The sequence below is a fragment of the Pristiophorus japonicus genome, chromosome 18, assembly GCF_044704955.1.
Source record: "Pristiophorus japonicus isolate sPriJap1 chromosome 18, sPriJap1.hap1, whole genome shotgun sequence".
NCBI classification, from domain to species: domain Eukaryota; kingdom Metazoa; phylum Chordata; class Chondrichthyes; family Pristiophoridae; genus Pristiophorus; species Pristiophorus japonicus.
In genome coordinates, this window is record NC_091994.1 from 92012817 (window position 1) to 92034097 (window position 21281).

The 21281-nt window shown below is 42.7% G+C and overlaps 1 protein-coding gene across 10 annotated transcripts in view; it reads right to left on the reverse strand.

Moving 5' to 3' along the window:
* Positions 1-12140: 12140 nt before the first annotated feature.
* ubr4 (ubiquitin protein ligase E3 component n-recognin 4) overlaps positions 12141-21281 on the reverse strand; it is a 206153-nt gene continuing 197012 nt past the window's right edge. For 9 of the 10 annotated variants that reach the window (XM_070860353.1, XM_070860352.1, XM_070860351.1 and 6 more), the window contains 5 exons: positions 20598-20792; positions 20293-20517; positions 14210-14300; positions 13093-13255; positions 12141-12565 (listed from right to left, as the gene is read on the reverse strand). In XM_070860353.1, coding sequence (XP_070716454.1) covers positions 12501-12565; positions 13093-13255; positions 14210-14300; positions 20293-20517; positions 20598-20792 — 739 coding nt within the window. In that variant the 3' untranslated portion in view covers positions 12141-12500. Of the gene's footprint in view, positions 12566-13092; positions 13256-14209; positions 14301-16275; positions 16607-20292; positions 20518-20597; positions 20793-21281 lie in introns of those variants that run through there. The other variant, XM_070860355.1, reaches the window with a different exon arrangement.

Genomic DNA, 21281 nt, shown 5'->3' on the forward strand with positions numbered 1-21281 from the left:
CTTTCACGACCATTGAATGTCCCAAAGCGCTTTACTATCGAAGTGTTGTAATGTCGGAAACATGGCAGCCAATTTGTGCACAGCGAGCTCCCACAAACAGCAATGCGATAATGACCAGTTAATTTTTTTGTGATGTTGATTGAGGGATAAATATTGGCCAGGACACTAAAGATAACTCCCCTGCTGTTCTTCAAAATAGTGCCATAGGATCTTTTACGTCCACCCGAGAGGGTTGACAGGGCCTTGGTTTAACATCTCATCCGAAAGATAGCACCTCTGACAGTGCAGCACTCCCTCAGCACTCCACTGGAGTGTTAGCCTAGATTTTTTGTGCTCAAGTCTCTGGAGTGGAACCCACAACCTTCCGAATCAGAGGTGAGGGTGCTACCAACTAAGCCATGGCTGAGGATAGTAACAGACTTCAGGAGGACATGGACAAACTGATAAAATGGTCAAACAGATGAAATTTAATGCAGAGAAGTGTGAGTGATACATTTTAGTAGGAAGAATGAAAAGAGTTAGTATAAACTAAATGGTACAATTTTAAAGGAGGTGCAGGAACAGAGAGACTGGGGGTTCACATACACAAATCTTTGAAGGTGGCAGGACAAGTTGAGAAGGCCATTAAAAAGACTCATATAGGCATAGAGTACAAACACAAAGAAGTTATGCTAAATGTTTATAAAACACTGGTTGGGCTCCAGCTGGAGTATTGTGGCCAATTCTGGGCACCACACTTTAAGGATGCCAAGGCTTTGGAGAGGTGCAGAAGAGATTTACTAGAATGGTACCAGGGATGAAAGACTTATGTTGAAGACTAGAGAAACTGGAGTTGTGCTCCTTAAAGCAAAGAAGGTTAAGGGGAGATTTGATAGAAGTGTTTATCATGAAGGGTTTGGAGAAACTTTACAATGGCAGAAGGGTTGGTAACTAGAGGACACAGATTTAAGGTAATTGGCAAAAGAACCAGAGGGATCATGAGGAAAAATATTTTTACACTGAGTTATGATGATCTGGAATACACTGCCTGAAAGGGTGGTGAAAGCAGATTCAATAATAATTTTCAAAAGGGAATTGGATAATTACTTGAAGAGGAAAATTTTGCAGGGCTTTGGGGAAAGAGCAGGGGAGTAGGACTTATTGTATAGCTCTTTCAAAGAGCTGGCACAGGCATGATGGGCCAAATGGCCTATGAATCTGTGATTCTAGTGGTACCTTACTAGGGGGCCTGGGGGCATGCTCCCCAGAAAATGTTGTATTGTGTTAAAAATTATGTACGTTTAACCCCAAAAAAGGAAAAAAGTGATATTTGGATTTTCAACAGATGAAAAGTTACTAGAACAGCCCCCCCCCCACCCCGCCACATCATATGCACCTCACCTCTTCCTCATCCAACCTCCCCTCACGTCCAACCCACCCCACCCACATCCAGGTCCCATCAATGTTCAAGGCTGTTGGACAATCAGCAACAGCTTGTATTTATATTGCGCCTTTAACGTAGTGAAACATCTCAAGGCATATTCACAGGTGTATTATGCGATATAAATTTGACATCAAGCCGCATAAGGAGAAATTAGTGCAGGTGACCAAAAGCTTGGTCAAAGAGGTATGTTTTAAGGAGCATCTTGAAAGAGGTGGAGAGGTTTAGTGCTTGGGGCCGAAGCAATAGAAGGCACGGCCACCAATGGTTGAGCGATTATAATTGGATGCTCAGGAGGGCATAATTAGAGGAGCGCAGACATCTCGGGGGGGTGGGGGGGGGCTGGAGGAGATTACAAAGATAAGGAGGGGCGAGGCCATGGAGAGATTTGAAAATAAGGATGAGAATTTTGAAATCGAGGTGTTGCTTAACCAGAAGCCAATGTAGGTCAACGAGCACAGGGGTGATGGGTGAGCGGGACATGGTGCGAGTTAGGACATGGGCAGCCGAGTTTTGGATCACTTCTAGTTTACAGCCAGGAGTGCGTTGGAATAGTCAAATCTAGAGGTAACAAAGGCGTGGATGAGGGTTTCAGCAGCGGATGAGCCGAGGCAAGGGCGGAGATACGGAATTGGAAATAAGCGTTCTTTGTTATGCCGCGTCAATCATCCCCTAGAGGGTAGTGACCTGCCCTAACTTATGTATCAATTTATGGAGTGCAATAGAGGATTTGATGCCAGTCTCCCATCACCATAGCAGGAAACTACAGACCAGTTAGCCCAACATCTGTCGGGAAAATGCTGGAGTCCATTATTAAGGAAGCAGTAGCAGGACATTTGGAAAAGCATAATACAGTCAAGCAGAATCAGCATGGTTTTATGAAAAGGAAATCACGTTTAACAAATTTGCTGGAGTTCTTTGAGGATGTAACAAGCAGGGTGGATATAGGGGAACCAATGGATGTGGTGTATTTGGATTTCTAGAAAGCATTTGATAAGGTACTACATAAAAGCTCACGGGGTTGGGGGTAATAAGAACATAAGAATTAGGAACAGGAGTAGGCCATCTAGCCCCTCGAGCCTGCTCCGCCATTCAATAAGATCATGGCTGATCTGGTCCTGGACTCAGCTCCACTTACCCACCCTCTCCCCGTAACCCTTAATTCCCTTATTGGTTAAAAATCTATCTATCTTTGACTTGAAAACATTCAATGAGCTAGCCTCAACTGCTTCCTTGGGCAGAGAATTCCACAGATTCACAACCCTCTGGGAGAAGAAATTCTTTCTCAACTCGATTTTAAATTGGCTCCTCCGTATTTTGAGGCTGTGCCCCCTAGTTCTAGTCTCCCCTACCAGTGGAAACAACCTCTCTGCCTCTAGTCTATCCCTTTAATGATTTTAAATGTTTCTATAAGATCACCTCTCATCCTTCTGAACTCCAACGAGTAAAGACCCAGTCTACTCAATCTATCATCATAAGGTAACCCCCTCATTTCTGGAATCAGTCTAGTGAATCGTCTCTGTACCCCTTCCAAAGCTAGTATATCCTTCCTTAAGTAAGGTGACCAAAACTGCACGCAGTACTCCAGGTGCGGCCTCACCAATGCCCTGTACAGTTGCAGCAGGACCTCCCTGCTTTTGTACTCCATCCCTCTTGCAATGAAGGCCAACATTCCATTCGCCTTCCTGATTACCTGCTGCACCTGCAAACTAACCTTTTGGGATTCATGCACAAGGACTCCCAGGTCCCTCTGCACCTCAGCATGTTGTAATTTCTCCCCATTCAAATAATATTCCCTTTTACTGTTTTTTTTCCCCAAGGTGGATGACCTCACACTTTCCGACATTGTATTTCATCTGCCAAACCTTAGCCCATTCGCTTAACCTATCCAAATCTCCTTGCAGCCTCTCTGAGTCCTCTACACAACCCGCTTTCCCACTAATCTTCATGTCATCTGCAAATTTTGTTGCACTACACTCTGTCCCCTCTTCTAGGTCATCTATGTATATTGTAAACAGTTGTGGTCCCAGCACTGATCCCTGTGGCACACCACTAACCACTGATTTCCAACCGGAAAAGGACCCATTTATCCCGACTCTCTGCTTTCTGTTCGCCAGTCAATTCTCTATCCATGCTAATACATTTCCTCTGACTCCGCGTACCTTTATCTTCTGCAGTAACCTTTTGTGTGGCATCTTATCGAATGCCTTTTGGAAATCTAAATACACCACATCCATCGGTACACCTCTACCCACCATGCTCGTTATATCCTCAAAGAAATCCAGTAAGTTAGTTAAACATGATTTCCCTTTCATGAATCCATGCTGCGTCTGCTTGATTGCACTATTCCTATCTAGATGTCCCGCTATTTCTTCCTTAATGATAGTTTCAAGCATTTTCCCCTCTACAGATGTTAAACTAACCGGCCTATAGTTACCTGCCTTTTGCCTGCCCCCCTTTTTTAAACAGAGGCGTTACATTAGCTGCTTTCCAATCCGCTGGTACTTCCCCAGAGTCCAGAGAATTTTGGTAGATTATAACGAATGTATCTGCTATAACTTCCGCCATCTCTTTTAATACCCTGGGATGCATTTCATCAGGACCAGGGGACTTGTCTACCTTCAGTCCCATTAGCCTGTCCAGCACTACCCCCCTAGTGATAGTGATTGTCTCAAGGTCCTCCCTTCCCACATTCCTGTGGCCTGCAAATTTTTGGCATGGTTTTTGTGTCTTCCACTGTGAAGACGGAAGCAAAATAATTGTTTAAGGTCTCAGCCATTTCCACATTTCCCATTATTAAATCCCCCTTTTCATCTTCTAAGGGACCAACATTTACTTTAGTCACTCTTTTCCGTTTTATATATCTGTAAAAGCTTTTACTATCTGTTTTTATGTTTTGCGCAAGTTTACCTTCGTAATCTATCTTCCCTTTCTTTATTGCTTTTTTAGTCATTCTTTGCTGTTGCTTAAAATTTTCCCAATCCTCTAGTTTCCCACTAACCTTGGCCACCTTATACGCATTGGTCTTTGATTTGATACTTTCCTTTATTTCCTTGGTTATCCACGGCTGGTTATCCCTTCTCTTGCCGCCCTTCTTTTTCACTGGAATATATTTTTGTTGCGCACTATGAAAGAGCTCCTTAAAAGTCCTCCACTGTTCCTCAATTGTGCCACCGTTTAGTCCTTGTTTCCAGTCTACTTTAGCCAACTCTGCCCTCATCCCACTGTAGTCCCCTTTGTTTAAGCATAGTACGCTCGTTTCTGACACAACTTCCTCATCCTCAATCTGTATTACAAATTCAACCATATTGTGATCACTCATTCCGAGAGGATCTTTTACTAGGAGATCGTTTATTTTTCCTGTCTCATTACACAGGACCAGATCTAAGATGGCTTGCTCCCTTGTAGGTTCTGTAACATACTGTTCTAAGAAACAATCCCGTATGCATTCTATGAATTCCTCCTCCAGGCTACCCCGTGCGATTTGATTTGACCAATCGATATGTAGGTTAAAATCCCCCATGACTACTGCCGTTCCTTTTTCACATGCCTCCATTATTCCCTCCATTAATATATTAGCATGGATAGTGGACTGGCTAACTAACAGAAAACAGAGAGTCGGGATAAATGGGCTAATTTCCGGTTGGCAAACGGTAACTAGTGGGGTGCCACAGGGATCGGTGCTGAGACCTCAACTATTTACAATCAATATTAATGACTTGAAGGGACTGAGTGTAACATAACCAAGTTTTCTGATAATACAACGATGGGTAGGAAAGCAAGTTACGAGGACAAAGAATCTGCAAAGGGACAGGCTGAGTGGGCAAACATTTGGCAGAGTATAATGAAGGAAAGTGTGAGGTTATCCACTTTGGCAGGAAAAATTAAAAAGCAAATTATTTAAATTGAGAGGAATTACAAAATTCTGCAGTAGAGGGACCTGGGGGTCCTTGTGCATGAAACTCAAAAAGTCAGTATGCAGGTACAGCAAGTAATCAGGAAGGGGGATGAAGTACAAAAGCAGAGAAGTCCTGCTGCAACTGTACAGGGTATTGGTGAGACCACACCTAGAGTACTGCGTAGAGTTTTGGTCTCCTTATTTAAGGAGGGATTTACTTGCATTGGAGGCAGTTCAGAGAAGGTTCACTAGGTTTATTCCTGAGATGAATGGGTTGACTTATGAAGAAAGGTTGAGTAGGTAGACCTATACTCATTGGAGTTTAGTAGAATGAGAAGGATCTTATTGAAACATACAAGATACTGAGGGGGCTCAACAAAGTAGATGCAGAGAGGATGTTTCCACTTGTGGGGGAATCTAGAACTAGGGAGTATAGTTTAAGAATAAGGGGTTGCCCATTTAGAACTGAGATGAGGAGGAATTTCTTCTCAGAGGGTCGTAAATCTGTGGAATTCTCTGCCCCAAAGAGCTGTGGAGGCTGGGTCATTGAATATATTTAAGGTGGAGATGACAGATTTTTGAAAGATAAGGGAATGAAGGGTTATGGGGAGAGGGCAGGGAAGTGGAGCTGAGCACAAGATCAGATCAGCCATAATCTTATTGAATGGCAGAGCAGGCTTGAGGGGCTGGAATGGCCTACTCCTGCTCCTATTTCCTATGTATTATCTTGGAGCTGATTTTACTTTTTACTCAAAGGTGATAAATGTTTAGAATAGCCTGCCAAGCAAAATGGTAGAGATAAAGCGAGAAGGAGCATTCAAAATGTAGTTGGATGCTAGGCTTGGAGTGTTGGGATATTAAAGGAAGGAGCTTCATTGGGCCAAAAAGTCTTTTCAGATCCTGATGTATTTACTCCAACAGTCCTCTGTGTAAAGAAATGTCTTCTAACCTCTCTATTCACACTTTTAGTTTTAATTTTAAATTGATGATTTCTCATCACTGACTCCCCAACGTTACACTATATAAAAATATTCTACATAATCTTAAAGACCTCAATTAAATATCCTCTTAATCTCCTCTGTTCTAGTGGGAAATAGTCCCACTATCCTCGAGTCTTTCCTCCCAACTAGTTTCCCTTAACTAGAATCTACACTATGCTCTCTATGGCTTTAATGTTATTTCTATAACAAGGCACCCAAAACAGCACACTAACCAATATTTTGTACCACTGTATAATTATTTACTTTTGCACTCTATGTCCCTAGTTATAAAACCTTAAATGCGGCTGGCGTTTTATGACATTACAGTATTTACATGCACTCAGTTTAAAGGAATAGAATCATACCATGCAAAAGGAGACCATTCACACCATCATGTCTGTGAAAGCTCATTGAAGGAGCTATTGAAAGCTCATTGAAAGAGCTATCCAATTAGCCCCACTCTCCTGCTCTTTCTCCACAACCCTACAAATGTTTCCTTTTCAAATATCCAATTCCCTTTTGAAGGTTACTATTGAAATTGCTTCCTCAACACTTTCAGACAATGCATTCCAGTTCATAACATTCAACAATTATGTATTTAAACCCTGAGAATTCTTTGCTCATCCACACCCTTCAGTGTCTTGTCATTGAATATATACTCACATTCCTTCTTTTTCCTCATGAAATGTGTTAACTCACACTTGCCCCTGTCCACCATTTCTGCTAACTTGTCGTCCTGATTTAAAAAAAAAGTCTGCCTTGCTGTTATCCCAACCCTGATTTTTTCTTAAGGTACCATGGTATCTCTGTAGAAATCACAGTTGGAGTACTCCCTCCCCTCTTCACATTGGCTACAGAATGCATTTGCGGCATCTCCAGAATTCAATTATCACATTTCTTTTAAATGACAGCCAGGACAAGGAATCTGAATTTTACTGGGGCCATTGCCTGGTCACTAGCTTTAGCAAATCCCAGCAGGTTTACTTTCAGGTTACAACCAACTGTTCTCGACCTGGGCGTGAAGAGCACATGCCATTAGCATCGGCCTTAGTGTAACAGCTTTAGTTATTCGGGATAGATGGGTTGGTATAGTGTTCATTATAACTCTCTTCTTTTTATACAGTATAGGTAAAATATTCAAAAACTTACAAAAAAAATAAAGCAATAATTCATTTGTTGCTTTACATAGGATTTACAGCACAGAAACAGGCCATTCGGCCCAACTGGTCTATGCCGGTGTTTATGCTTCTCACGAGCCTCATCCCAACCCTCTTCATCTCACCCTATCAGCATAATTTGTGGCTGAGGGACCTGGAGAGTTCTTGCTTTGTATTGAGAAAAGTGTTATTAATTAATAGTGCAGTGTGGAAAAGGGACCATTTAAGCTTCACTTCTCATACTTCTGAAAGCAATTGAGGGTTAATAGCAAATATATCAGCAACACTTTCAACTTAGGTGCCAATATGTCAGATTACACACCCTTTTAAGTAATTGCAATTATTTGAAAGGTTAGGTTTTAAACCATATGATTAAAACAAGTTATGCAACCAAACATAACTGACACACCTTTCGTGCAAAGAGATCTTTTGAACGGGGACCACGCCCTGGAGTTTTGCTGAAGATGCCATAAAAGTATTAGATACAGTAACAGGGTGTGGAAACATTCTGCCTCAACTAAGTTGCTGTAAAGCATCTAGAAACATTGATAGGTGAATAAACTCCACCTTTTATCATATAAACAATGATGATGAGATGTCAATACTACCCAACATTTGCATCTCAGACTAATCTGAACAGAGGGGTTCCAGTACATGAAGTATAACCTTAATTCAAAGAATTACTCTTTTAAAGATGACTCCTCACCATTCTTCTCATTATTACTCTGAAGTTAAAATCTAGGTGGCAGTACTTGGTGTCTAAGCTATGCCTAGTTGATGCTACACAGAAATATGTACCGTCCCTACCACTTAAAATGTCCACGTTTAAAACGGGCAGTCGGTTATATCAGGCAAAAAGCGCTAACCGCTAACCATGTGCACTAATGGCAATTTCAAACTTGCTGGTTATAGCATCTTAAGTGCTCCGTTTATTCTGGGCAGAAACAGCTGTGCTTATGCTCGCTGAATATAATAAAGTCTTATTGGGGCAGATTTCACTTCCAAGCTCCATCATTTTGCTGCATGATTATTTTTATGCTCGGAAGCTGGGAATGTGTTACATTGGTTCAGATGTTAATGCATCTTAATTTCTCGATACATGAAACGTTCCGATTCACAGGGTTTCGCCATTTCCTAATTTGTAGCTTTTATTGGTTTCTTTTGAAAGTTGCTTATTCCATTTCACACTCAAATAATCTTAAATCTAAGGGAATGTACTAGGCAAATGATTTATTAATGCTAGTGTGTTATACCGGCCATCGTGTTTAATGTGCAAATTACGATTGCTGTAAACGGTGGGGACTGCAGGAACCCCCGCGCACAATGTTCCTTTCATCCTAGAGTACAGCAGAATGCAGTCACCCAATCAGCTTTTCAGCAAACATTGGTTTCATAGGACACCAACAGTTGGGGTTTGAGATAGATACTAATGGAGACATCCAGCAATTTGTTACTAGATATTAGATAGGATAGTGATGAAATCTCTTAAAGGTGGGTGGAATTAAAAAAGAAAATGCTGGAAATACTCAGCAGGTCAGGCAGCATCTGTGGAGAGAGAAACAGTTAACATTTCAGGTCGGTGACTGCTCATCAGAACACATTAGTGAAAGTTATGTTCAGTTGCACCGTTATCCTCATTTCATTATAGCTGAAGCATGGATTTCACTAACTTTAACCAAAGTTTAAAAGTAGTGCCCTCTTCCACATTTCGATTTAAGGTCTACTAAAGTGAAAAGCTCAAGCATGGAGCAAGGAAGAGGATACATTAGTTTATGTTGTCTCAGGTTAAGCTCCCATGTTGGAAGTTGATTTGGTGAGTGGTAGGATCTTCCAGACCCCTATATAAGTCCAGAAATCATGGAGTGTTCACCTTAGGAGATCCCATTCATAAGTATCTGGAAAGCCATTATACTCTGATAGAGAAGTAGCAAATGTCTGTGTCACTTCACATTCGGTAAGGTCCAGGTCCAAATCCCAATGATATGATGCAAGGTTTTTTGCAAGAGGACAATCACTGCTATAATGTTGGGTTGGTAGGTTATTCGGACAGTTGCTTAATTCTCTCAATAGCTAAATTAGCAGCTGAAACCTGGATAAAGTAGAGTGCTCAAATTTTTCATTATAGGACAAGCCTACCCTACCTAATTAGTCATAAGAACTGCACCTTCACACCACCTGTTGCAAATAATACGATGATGCAATTTATACAACTTTGAAACCAAAAGACAGCAATGTGTCAAAACTTACCTTTGTTGTGAGAAACAATAGAACACATGCTTGTTGCTAATGATAGAGGAACATAAGCAGACAGCCCGTCTCAAAGAGGAGCTATGGAGAGAAACTGGACAGCACCAGTCTGACGTCATGAATTGGTTGCAGGTCTGCCCGATTGAAATTGGACCTCTAGCCTCATTTACATTAGACCAGCGAGCTGCAGATGCCTGTGTGTCCCAAGACAACTCGCTGGTGACCGGGACACACACGCCAATTATAAGCCGCTGCGATGCCACTAGTGTCCCTCAAAGTAGGTCCTGGGGAGGGGAGGGGGGGGGGGGGGGGGAAGAGGGAAGGAGGGGGGAGGAGGGAGGGAAGGAGGAGGGAGGGAAGGAGGGAGGGAGGGAGGGAAGGAGGAGGGAGGGAGGCGGAGGAGGGAGGGAGGGAGGGGGTGAGGGGGGAGGAGGAGGAGGGGATGAGGGGAGGGGAGGGGAGGGGGGTGAAGAGCGGGGTGGGGGAAGAGGGGAGGGGAAGAGGGGAGGAGAGGGGGGGGGAGAGAGGGGAGGAGAGGGGAGGGGGGGAGAGGGGAGGGGGGGGAGAGGGGAGGGGGAGAGGGGAGGGGGGGGAGAGGGGAGGGGGAGAGAGGGGTGGAGATGATCGGGAGAGTTGGTGGAGATGATCGGGAGAGTTGGTGGAGATGATCGGGAGAGTTGGTGGAGATGATCGGGAGAGTTGGTGGAGATGATCGGGAGAGGGGGTGGAGATGATCGGGAGAGGGGCCAGCAATGATTTCCAGGACTGCTATTGAGCCAGAGGAGCATTTCTGCTCCTCCCGGCTCCACATTCAGGTTTAAAAAAAATATACGAAACTTACCTTTTTGAAATGGCGGACAGCAGTCCCTTTAAGGACTGTCAGTTACGCCACATGTAGACACTGGCTGCATTTAGGGCATTCCAGTTTCAGGAATATGCACAGGGTCTAATGCCTGTTTCAGGTGTGGGCCTTGGACACCTATACTGGAGCCTTTAACAATATGACGGGTAGTGTACTTACAACAAATTTCTAGTCCTATTACTGGAGCTGGGCCAAGTGACCATTTGACCCCAGGTGTGATGTTCCTTTAAAGGTTTGGCATTCTTTGGTGATTCCACCCGCCAACCCGAAGTGTGGCAGTAATTCTTCTTTGAATAAGGAAGAAAGGGAATCACCTTAAATGAAGATACACTATCATTTAATATGCTCAGTTTTACTGAACTGAGAGTTGCTGTAAATCTCTGTAGTAGTTAAAACATTTGGAGCCATGCAGTACAAGAGTCTTTCCATTTCCATTGAGGAGCCATCTCTCCTGTCTGCGGCCTTCGACAAGGTTGACTGCATCATCCTCCTCCAATGTTTCTCCTCTGTTATCCAGCTGGGTGGGACTACCGTCACCAGGTTCCATTGTTATCTATCCAGTCATACCCAAAGAATCTCCTGCAATGGCTTCTCTTCTCTCTCCCATACCATTACCTCTAATTTGTCACGACGCTTGTCCGACATCCAGCATTGGATGAGCAGAAATTTTCTGCAATTAAATATTGGGCAGACCGAAGCCAGTGTCTTTGGTTCTCTCCACAAACTCCATGCCCCAGCTACTGATTCTGTCCCTCTCCCTGGTCACTGTCTAAGGCTGAACCAGACTGTTTGCAACTGTCCTATTTGACCCTGAGCGGAGCTTCCGACCCCATATCTTCTCCATCACCAAGACAGCCTACTTCCACCTCTGTAATATCGCCAGTCTCCAACCCTGCCTCAGCTCATCTGCTGCTGTAACCTTCATCCCTGCTTTTGTTACCTCCAGAATCGACTATTCCAATGCTCTCTTGGATGGCCTCCCATCTTGCACCCTCCGTAAACTTCTGCTCATCCAAAGCTCTGCTGCTCATATTCTGATTCGCATCAAGTCCCGTTCACCCATCACCCTTGTGCTTTCTGACCTACACTGGCTCCCGATCCAAATTTTAAATTCTCATCCCTGCATTCAATTCCCTCCATAGCCTCGTCTCTCCCTATCTCGAACTTCCTCCAGCCCTACAATCTCCAAAAATTCTGGGATGTTTTACTACGTTAAAGTTGCTATATAAATGTTTCACAAGTGTTATTACATTTTAACCAAGCAGTCGATGTCTTCAATTGTGAACATTTCAAATGTAACACTAACCCCAGCTTGCTATTTTTTTCGTTTTTAGTGAATCCATCCACTAGCACCATTTTTAGTGAAGGTTACTACCGGATGCATTAATATCTCAACATGTAATATCAATTTCACCATTTTTCATTTAAAGTTTTTTTTTTGCTGGGCTAGTGAAAAATAACTGCCATTTACTGTGCAACATATAAATAATTCTACAGAAGCCCTAATGTGAGGTGGAGCTGGACAAGGTAAGTCTGTGTTTCGACATTAAATCACATCATAAATTGACATCAAGAGAAGGATCATGATTTAACTTTATTGGATGTAATAGTGAACCAGAGCTTTAGCACAACATTTAAATACGTGACATGTTACAGTGACGTACTGGATACAAGAACAAAACAGGAAATTAAACCAATTGTACTCCATGCAATCAGTCAGGTTAAATGACAATTCCAGCACTATTCCTCTGTACACATGTACGTTAAAATCTTAAATTCAGAAAGTTCACACACAAAAAGCAGTAACTAGATAAGTCTGCTGCAGAACTGAGGCTGAAATTAATTTCAACTACTTTGTAAGAGTGAAAATGCAAACAGTATTTCTAAAAGTAGTTAAATATTTGCTTTGTTTTTAAGCAGATGAATTTGGAACATTTTAGGGGACAGAGTTAAGAAGGTCTTTCAGGAAGTTGTCAGGATCTTCAATATCTGTTAGGAGACCTAAAAGAAAGTGAAGACAAGAGGAATCATAGATTAAGTGGTCATTGTGGGATTTTGCCGACATAACAAACACCGCTGCAGGTAAAAGTCATTCATTGTATGAGAAGAGCTTGGAGATGTTTTTGGGAGCGAGATAAAGCAGGTCTGCCCCAATACCAGAGGACAGACAGGCCTGATCTTTCAGTTACGATACATCACCTGAATGGAACACAAAATTCGATTTCGAGTCTTACCCAGACAGGAAAAAGAATCCGAAAGTAAAGCCTGAGATTCAAACTTGCAACTCTCTGATGTCTGTGATCCAGTAGAATAATGAAGATCATCTCCTGGCGCTGGTGTCCCGCAGCGGAGACAACATTCATGGCAAATGTCTCAGGCAGAACGTGCATTTGAAGGCATAGCAGTTCTACCTCATAATAAATAGAGGCAATTTTAACTACCTGGTTGCTTTGGGGAAAAGGTTTGCAGTGGTTTTATACTGGGCTGGAGGAAGGAAATGAATAAACAGTATTTATTTAAATACTAACCTGCAACATCTAGGAATTCAGCAAAGGACTCAGCAGGCATGAATTCATCCTGGAAAGTTTTGAGAGATCTGTCTGTTGCCTCATAGATTGGCATGTCATTGTGCCGAATGTATTCGGCGAGAGAGTAGGACCAGCCACCCTCTGTGTTACTCGTAGGAACCTTCTGTAGTGGCAAAGTAGAAAAAGACTTCAGAACGCAACTGTACAACCCAGTAAATGTGTGAACAATATGGCTTGTTTATAATGATGCAGAATACACAGAAAACATGCAACTTATTGAGAAAAAAAATCAAGTGGCATTAGATGTAAAATGAATGAGCATACACAGAGGGTTACATAGCCTATCTCATCTCAACCTCAACATTCACACAAACCTGGTATCACACAACATACAGCATTGCCCTCACTGATTGCATTTCCGGTTTAGAATTAAAACTATGGAACTAATTTGCTTCAATTCAATCTTCTGTGTTACAAAAGATTTGTTTGGGGAAACTGACTATTTTAAATAATTGCAGCTCAGTTAGCTGAATCACTGAGCTCCATCAGAGCAGAGTGTGGCGCTCAATCTATGCACAACATGTTCCTGCTGCCTCCCCCAACAGGCCAGGGCAATGTTCCTGCTGCCTTCCCCAACAGGCCAGGGCAATGTTCCTGGTCCCTCCCCCAACAGGCCGGGGCAATGTTCCTGGTCCCTCCCCCAACAGGCCGGGGCAATGTTCCTGGTCCCTCCCCCAACAGGCCGGGGCAATGTTCCTGGTCCCTCCCCCAACAGGCCGGGGCAATGTTCCTGCTGCCTTCCCCAACAGGCCAGGGCAATGTTCCTGGTCCCTCCCCCAACAGGCCGGGGCAATGTTCCTGGTCCCTCCCCCAACAGGCCGGGGCAATGTTCCTGGTCCCTCCCCCAACAGGCCAGAGCAATGTTCCTGGTCCCTCCCCCAACAGGCCGGGGCAATGTTCCTGGTCCCTCCCCCAACAGGCCGGGGCAATGTTCCTGGTCCCTCCCCCAACAGGCCAGAGCAATGTTCCTGGTCCCTCCCCCAACAGGCCGGGGCAATGTTCCTGCTGTCTCCCCCAACAGGCCAGAGCAATGTTCCTGTTGCCTCCCCCAACTTACCTTAAATATTCCATAGATAAGCTCCACTAATCCCCAGCAGAGCAGTACAGGGCGGTACACAGAGTATTCCTTCACAGATTTGTCAGATAATCTGAAAATCAAGACATTTCATCAAAAAAACAGGACACTTACAGCATTCTGCAAACTGCTCTAACAGATGCAATTTAAATTTTTAGTACTTAGGGGACAAGAAGAGTAGAATGGCCACCAACACAGTGTTTACTGTAGGTACATGCATTCTTCCTTACTCTGTGGATGAAGTTCAACCTCCACATAGAATGAATAATCTCCATAATAACAGTGGAAAATTACCAATAACACTGTCCATTTATGAATAGTTGTGTCCTTGGCAATCACGTGATCTCTATCGACCTCAACCAGGCCTTCACTACAATGCTCAGAGAAGCAAGCAGTGGAAAACAAATAACTAAGAGTACAGAAGTATTACAGTAATAAAACTAAATGAGAGTTTAGCTCAGTGGTAGCGTTCTTGAGTCAGAAGACCAAAAGGTCCAAACTCCACTCCAGGGTTTCAAGATGTAACAAAGGCTGTTACAGAAGCTTACGGAATCCTTGGCATTATAAACAGAGGCTTAGAGTATAAGAACAATGACGTTATACTGAACCTTTATAAATCACTGGTTCGATCTAGAAAGGTACCAGGGATAAGGGGTGGGGCGTCAGTTATGTGGAGACACTAGAGCAGAGAAGGTTAAGAGGAGATTTACTAGAGGTGTTCAAAATTATGAGGGGTTTTGAAAGAGTACATGGGAAGAAACTGTGTTCAGTGGCTGGAGGGTCAGTAACCAGAGGACAAAGATTTAAGATAATTGGCAAAAATTCCCGGGAGGGAAATGAGGAATTTTTAAAAATCGCAGCGAGTTATGATGATCTAGAAATGTAGTGGATAGTGATGAGGATTGTTATAGACTTCAGGATGACAGACAGGATGATGAAATGTGCAGAAGCATGGCAGCTGGAGTTCAATGCAATTTTACGCAGAGAAGTGTGAGCAGATGCATTTTTGTAGGAAGAATGAGAGAGGCAATATAAGCTAAATGATACAATTATAAGGGGGGTGGGGGGGGTAAGAACAGTGAGACCTGAGACTGTATGTACACAAATCTTTGAAAATGTCAGGACAAGTTGAGAAGGCTGTTAAAAAGGCATACAGAATCCTTGGCTTTATACAAAAGAAGCTTAGAGTACAAAAACAAGGGAGTTATGCTAAACCTTTACAAATCACTGGTTAGGCCCCCGCTGGAGTATTGTGTCTAATCCTGGGCACCTCACTTGGAGTTATGAAATGGAATGCACTGCCTGAAAGGAGGGTGGAAGCAAATTCAGTAGTAACTTTCAAAAGGGAACTGGATAAATACTTGAAGGGAAAAAAAACATTGTAGGGCTATGGGGAAAGAGCAGGGGTGTGGGACTAATTGGATTGCTCTTTCAAAGAGCCGGCACAGACCCAATGGGCTGAATGGTCTCCTTCTGTGCTGTATGATTCTATAATTTCTAGGCTAACACTGCAGTGCAATCTTGAGGGAGTACTGTATTGTTTTGGATGAGATGTTAAACTGAGGTGGCTATAAAAGATCCTATGGCACTAGTCGAAGAGGAGCTGGGAGTTCTCTTGGTGTTCTGGCCAATGTGTGTCCTTCAACTACCACCAGCAAAATAGATTTAACTGACCATTTATCTCACTGCTATTTGTGGGACCTTGCTGTGCGCAAAGTGGCTGTCGGGTTTGCCTATAAAATAATGACTATACTTCAAAAGTAATTAATTGGCTGTGAAGCACTTTGTGACATACTGAGGATGCTAAAGGTACTATATAAATGCATGCTCTTTCTTTTCTATTCAACAGTAAAATTCTAATATACAAATATCCAGCCATGCTTCTTCAGATAGAATACGAGAAGGATGGGTATGTGATGCTGAACTTCTTTCAGTCAGGAAATATATGAAAGTAGCACAAATACAGGTGTTGTGTATCTTGGGGACCGACATATTCAAACCAGCTTGCACCCAGCAGTGTCCTCACTTATTGTCCTCACCTGCCAAAGCAACAATGTTTAATGAAAGGTTGCTGTGTTTCAAATGGCTTCAACGGAACCCTTCACATTGGCCTAAGAAGCTTGAACTTTCTACTATGTTCCTGTGTCCTGCCAGGGGGAAATGGAGAAAGCTACACTCACCATCCAATGTCTTAACAGCTGCTTAGAAATGGGTTTTCTTAAAGTCTCATTTCCAAAAGAAACAAATTGTCTGGATTAACAAGACCATGCACTTCAGCTATCAAGCTTGCTCATATCCTGGCCATCTCAATACCACCTCAAGTGGAGGGTTCATCCACGTAGCTGGATCTGGCTCCTGTTCAGAGTGCCAATTGTCCATCTAATCATGAGAGAGGATACAAGTAAACTTATCTGTACCATTTATTATGTACTTTGAAGACAAAAGGACCTCATTTACAGCCACCTGGCCATGGCCAAAGTGTTAAATGAATACTTTGCAGATGTTGTGAAGATTACACTAAAAGAGAGGAAAGTTATGGACAGGATAGTACTAGAGAAGACCTACTAAAATGATTAGCATTACTGAAAGTAGGTAAGTCACATAGAATGCATCTTAGGTTGCTGAAAGAAGCAAAGGTAGAAATAGCAGAGGGTTTGGCCTCAATCCTTATTGGACTATAAGAACATAAGAAATAGGAGCAGGAGTAGGCCATATGGCCCCTCGAGCCTGCTCCGCCATTTAATAAGATCATGGCTGATCTGATCACGGACCCAGCTCCACTTCCCTGCCTGCTCCCCATAACTCCTTATCGTTTAAGAAACTGATTATTTATGTCTTCTTTAATAATGGACTCCAACATTTTCCCAACCACAGATGTTAGGCTAACTGGTCTATAGTTTCCTGCTTTTTGTCTGCCTCCTTTTTTAAATAAGGGCGTTACATTTGCAGTTTTCCAATCTGCTGGGACCTCCCCAGAATCCAGGGAATTTTAGTAAATTACAACCAATGCATCCACAATCCCTTCTTAAGACCCTAGGATGTAAGCCATCAGGTCCAGGGGATTTATCTGCCTTTAGTCCCATTATCTTACTGAGTACCACCTCCTTAGTGATTGTGATTGTGTTAAGTTCCTACCCCCCTATAGCCGCTAGACTATCCACTGTTGGAAAATTGTTAGTGTCCTCTACCGTAAAGACTGATACAAAATATTTGTTCAGAGTTTCTGCCATCTCCATGTTCCCCATTACTAATTCCCCAGGCATGTCCTCTATGGGACCAACATTTACTTTAGCCATCCTTTTCCTTTTTATATACCTATAGAAACTCTTGTTATCTGTTTTTATATTTTGTGCTAGTTTACTTTCATAGTCTATCTTCCCTTTCTTAATCATTTTTTTTTAGTCGTTCTTTGCTGGCTTTTAAAAGCTTCCCAATCTTCTGTCTTCCCACTAGTTTTGGCCACTTTGTATGCCCTTGTTTTTAATTGGAGACTAGAGGATTGTAATGTTATGCCACGATTCAAGAAAGGGGAGGGATAGACCAGGAAACTGCAGGCCTGTCAGCCTAACATCTGTGGTGAGAAAGTTATTGGAAACCATTGTCAGGGATAAAAGAAACTTTCATTTAATCAAGGAGAAAGAAAGACTTGTACTTATATAGCGCCTTTCACGACCATCAGGCGTCTCAAAGCTCTATACAGCCAATAAAGTACTTTTTGAAGTTTAGTCACTGTTGCAATGTAGGAAATGCAGCAGCCAATTTGCGCACAGCAAGCTCCCATAAACAACAAATGTGATAATGACCAGATAATCTGTTTTTGCTATGTTGATTGAGGGATAAACATTGGCTAGGACACCGGGGATAACTCCCCTGCTCTTCTTCGAAATAGTGCCATGGGATCTTTTACGTCCACTTGAGGGGGGAGACAAGACCTCGGTTTAACGTCTCTTCTGAAAGACGGTACCTCCGACAGTGCAGCACTCCCTCAGCACTGCACTGGAGTGTCAGCCTACATTTTTGTGCTCAAGTCTTTGGAGTGAGACTCAAACCCACAACCTTCTGACTCAGAGGCGAGAGTGCTACCCGTTAAAGGCAAAACGTGCCTGAATAACTTACCTGAATTCTTTGATGAGGTAACATAAAAGGTTGATCAAGGTAGTGCAGTAGATATTGTATATATGGACTTTCGGAAGGCATTTGACAAAGTGCCACACAGGAAGCTTGTTAAGAAGATGGAAGCCTTTGAAAGTAAGGGAATAATGGTGGTATGGATATGGAATTGGTTCAGTGACAGGAAGCAGAGGGTGATGGTGGATGGATATTTTCCAGACTGCGAGATGGTTTGCAGTGGTGTTCCCCACTTGCAATCCCGACTTGAGTGTAGAGAGCAGCATTATAAAGTTTGCAGATGATACGAAACTGGCAATGTAGTAGTTAGTAATGAGGATTGTTGTAGACTTCAGGATGTTTTAGACAGGATGGTGAAATGAGCAGAAGCATGGCAGATGGAGTTCAATGCGGAGAAGCATGAAGCGATGCACTTTGGGAGGACTTGTATGGAAAGACAGTATACTATAAATGGCATGATTCTGAAAAGTGTAGATGAGCAGAGAGACCTTGGTGTCCATATACACAAATCCTTACAGGTGGCAGGGCAAGTTGATAAGGTGGTTAAAAAAGCATATGGGTTACTTAGGTTTATAAATAAAGGCGTGTAGAATATAAAAGCAAATAAATCATGCTAGAATTTTATAAATCACTCAGCAGGTGTATTGTGGACAATTCTGGGCACCACACTTCAGGAAAGATGTAAAGGCTTTCGAGAGAAAGTTTACCAGGATTTTATCATGGGTGAGGGGCTTCGGTTATGAGGAGAGGTTGGAAAAGTTAAGACTGTTCTCCTTGGAACAGAGAATGTTGAGAGGTGACCGAACAGAGGTTTTCAAGATGATGGTTTTGATAGGGTAGATGGAGAAAAACGACTCCTTCTGACGAGTGGGTCAATAACCAGAGGTCATAGATTTAATATCAGTGCCAAAATATCTAGAGGGGCAATGAGAATTTTTTTCACTCAGTTATCGGGATCTGGAACGCTCGACCTGAAAAGGTGATGGAAGCTGATTCTATAAATAATTTTCAAAGGGAGTGGGATAGGTACTTGAGGATGAGTAACTTTCAGGGCTACACACAAAAAGCGGGGTGTGGAATCAAGCACGACTGCTTGTTCAAAAAGCCAGCATAGGCATGACGGGACTCAAGGCCTCCTTCTATGCTGTAAGTTTCTATGAAGGTATGATTTAAGTATATAATAGTATCGATCAGATAAACATATATTATTTAAAAGTATATTAAACAGCAAAGGCCAGAGGGCACAAAAGAAAATGAATGAAAAGTAAATTTACTATCTGGAAAATATTCTTTACGCAGAGTGCTGAATGTTTAAAATAATACACTAAGCAAGGTAATAAAGGAGAAGGCGCTTGGGATGTTCAAAATATAAATCGATGCCATGATGAGAGTTAATGTAGCAGAGAAATGGACTTCGATGGGAGAGTTCATTTACTGGGGAAGGGCTTCGATGGGAGAGTTGATTTACTAGGGAAGGGCTTAGATGGGAGAGTTGATTTGTTGGGGGAAGGGTTTTGATGGAATGGTTAACTACAGAGAGTCTTCGAAAAGATTTCCTCTTGTTCTTATGCTGGACTGAATTCTATTGGGCTCAATCTGCATCAGTGCTGTATCTACAGTATGTTGAGACAAAGGACAACAGAATATGCTTACATGAAAAGTAGCTTGAAAAACCAAATGCCTCAGACCAAGAATCATATTTTTAAGGAGACAATACTCGAGTCATTTTCTTCAAGGGGATGATGCTGACTCCTAAGTATATGTGGAGATTGAATTAAAGAGGAAAAATGTAACTTCTGGATTATAACAATGTGTGCTGGAAAGGTTCACTCGGATGGCACTTTTCTAGTTTGATGAGGATCATATAATGCCTACAGTAAATATTCTGTGTAGACACTCCCTCATACTAATACATTTGCTAGTCAGGATTCTCTTACTTATTGCAGCCGCTCGGCGATGATTTCCTGGCTTGGGTGGTGACCAGGAGACGTTTGAGAAAATCAACACGAATCGTTTTCCATTTCTCAGGTGGAAAAATGTGCAACGCCAGGACTGTGAAATAGTGCGCTCCATCCACCTCGTAAGCATTTTCAACCCATTTCTCCTTTGGCTGTTCCAAGAAACTCTGTAGGTTCTTCTCCTCTCGGGATGTTGCCCGGGTCCTGTGATATGATTGAGTAACATCAATGTACTTACAGTTCATGAAAGTCTGACAATTCAGTGAGGAATTTACTGTACTTACGTGTTAAGAACATAAAGGACTGTATGCATTATGTATGGAATGAGATGGATATTACTCTCTCTGCCTCCTCCGCCAGTATCAACGCTGAATGACTGTTCCATTGCAAAACGTAGGAAGAGTAGTTTAATATCATGAACGTTTAGCTGGTAGGTGGGTTCACGCTGGCCTGTGCACTCTTGCAAGTATGTATTGTGCCTGAAATTAGAAACAAGGTCATCTAATATACAGTATACCACCAAGGAACTTAACTACCATGCCAAACATCTGAATGAATCTTAGAATGTTACAACACAGAAACAGGCCATTTGGCTCAAGTCTGCACCTGTTTTTCTCCACGGGCCACCTTCTACCATTTCTCTCGACCCCTCCTCGGTCTCTAAATTGTCAGACTGCTTGTCCGACATTCAATTCTGGATGAGCAGAAATTTTCTCCAATTGAATATTGGGAAGACCGAAGCCATTGTTATCAGTCCCCGCTAAAAAAACTGTTCCTTAGCACTGACTCGATCCCTCTTCCCAACTTCTGCCTGAGGCTGAATCAGACTGTTCGCAACCTTGGTGTCATATTTGACCCTGAAGTTAGCTTTCGACCACATATCTGCAGCATAACTAAGATTGTCTATTTCCACCTCCGTAACCTCCTTGCCTCAGCTCATCCGCTGCTGAAGCTCTCATCCATGCCTT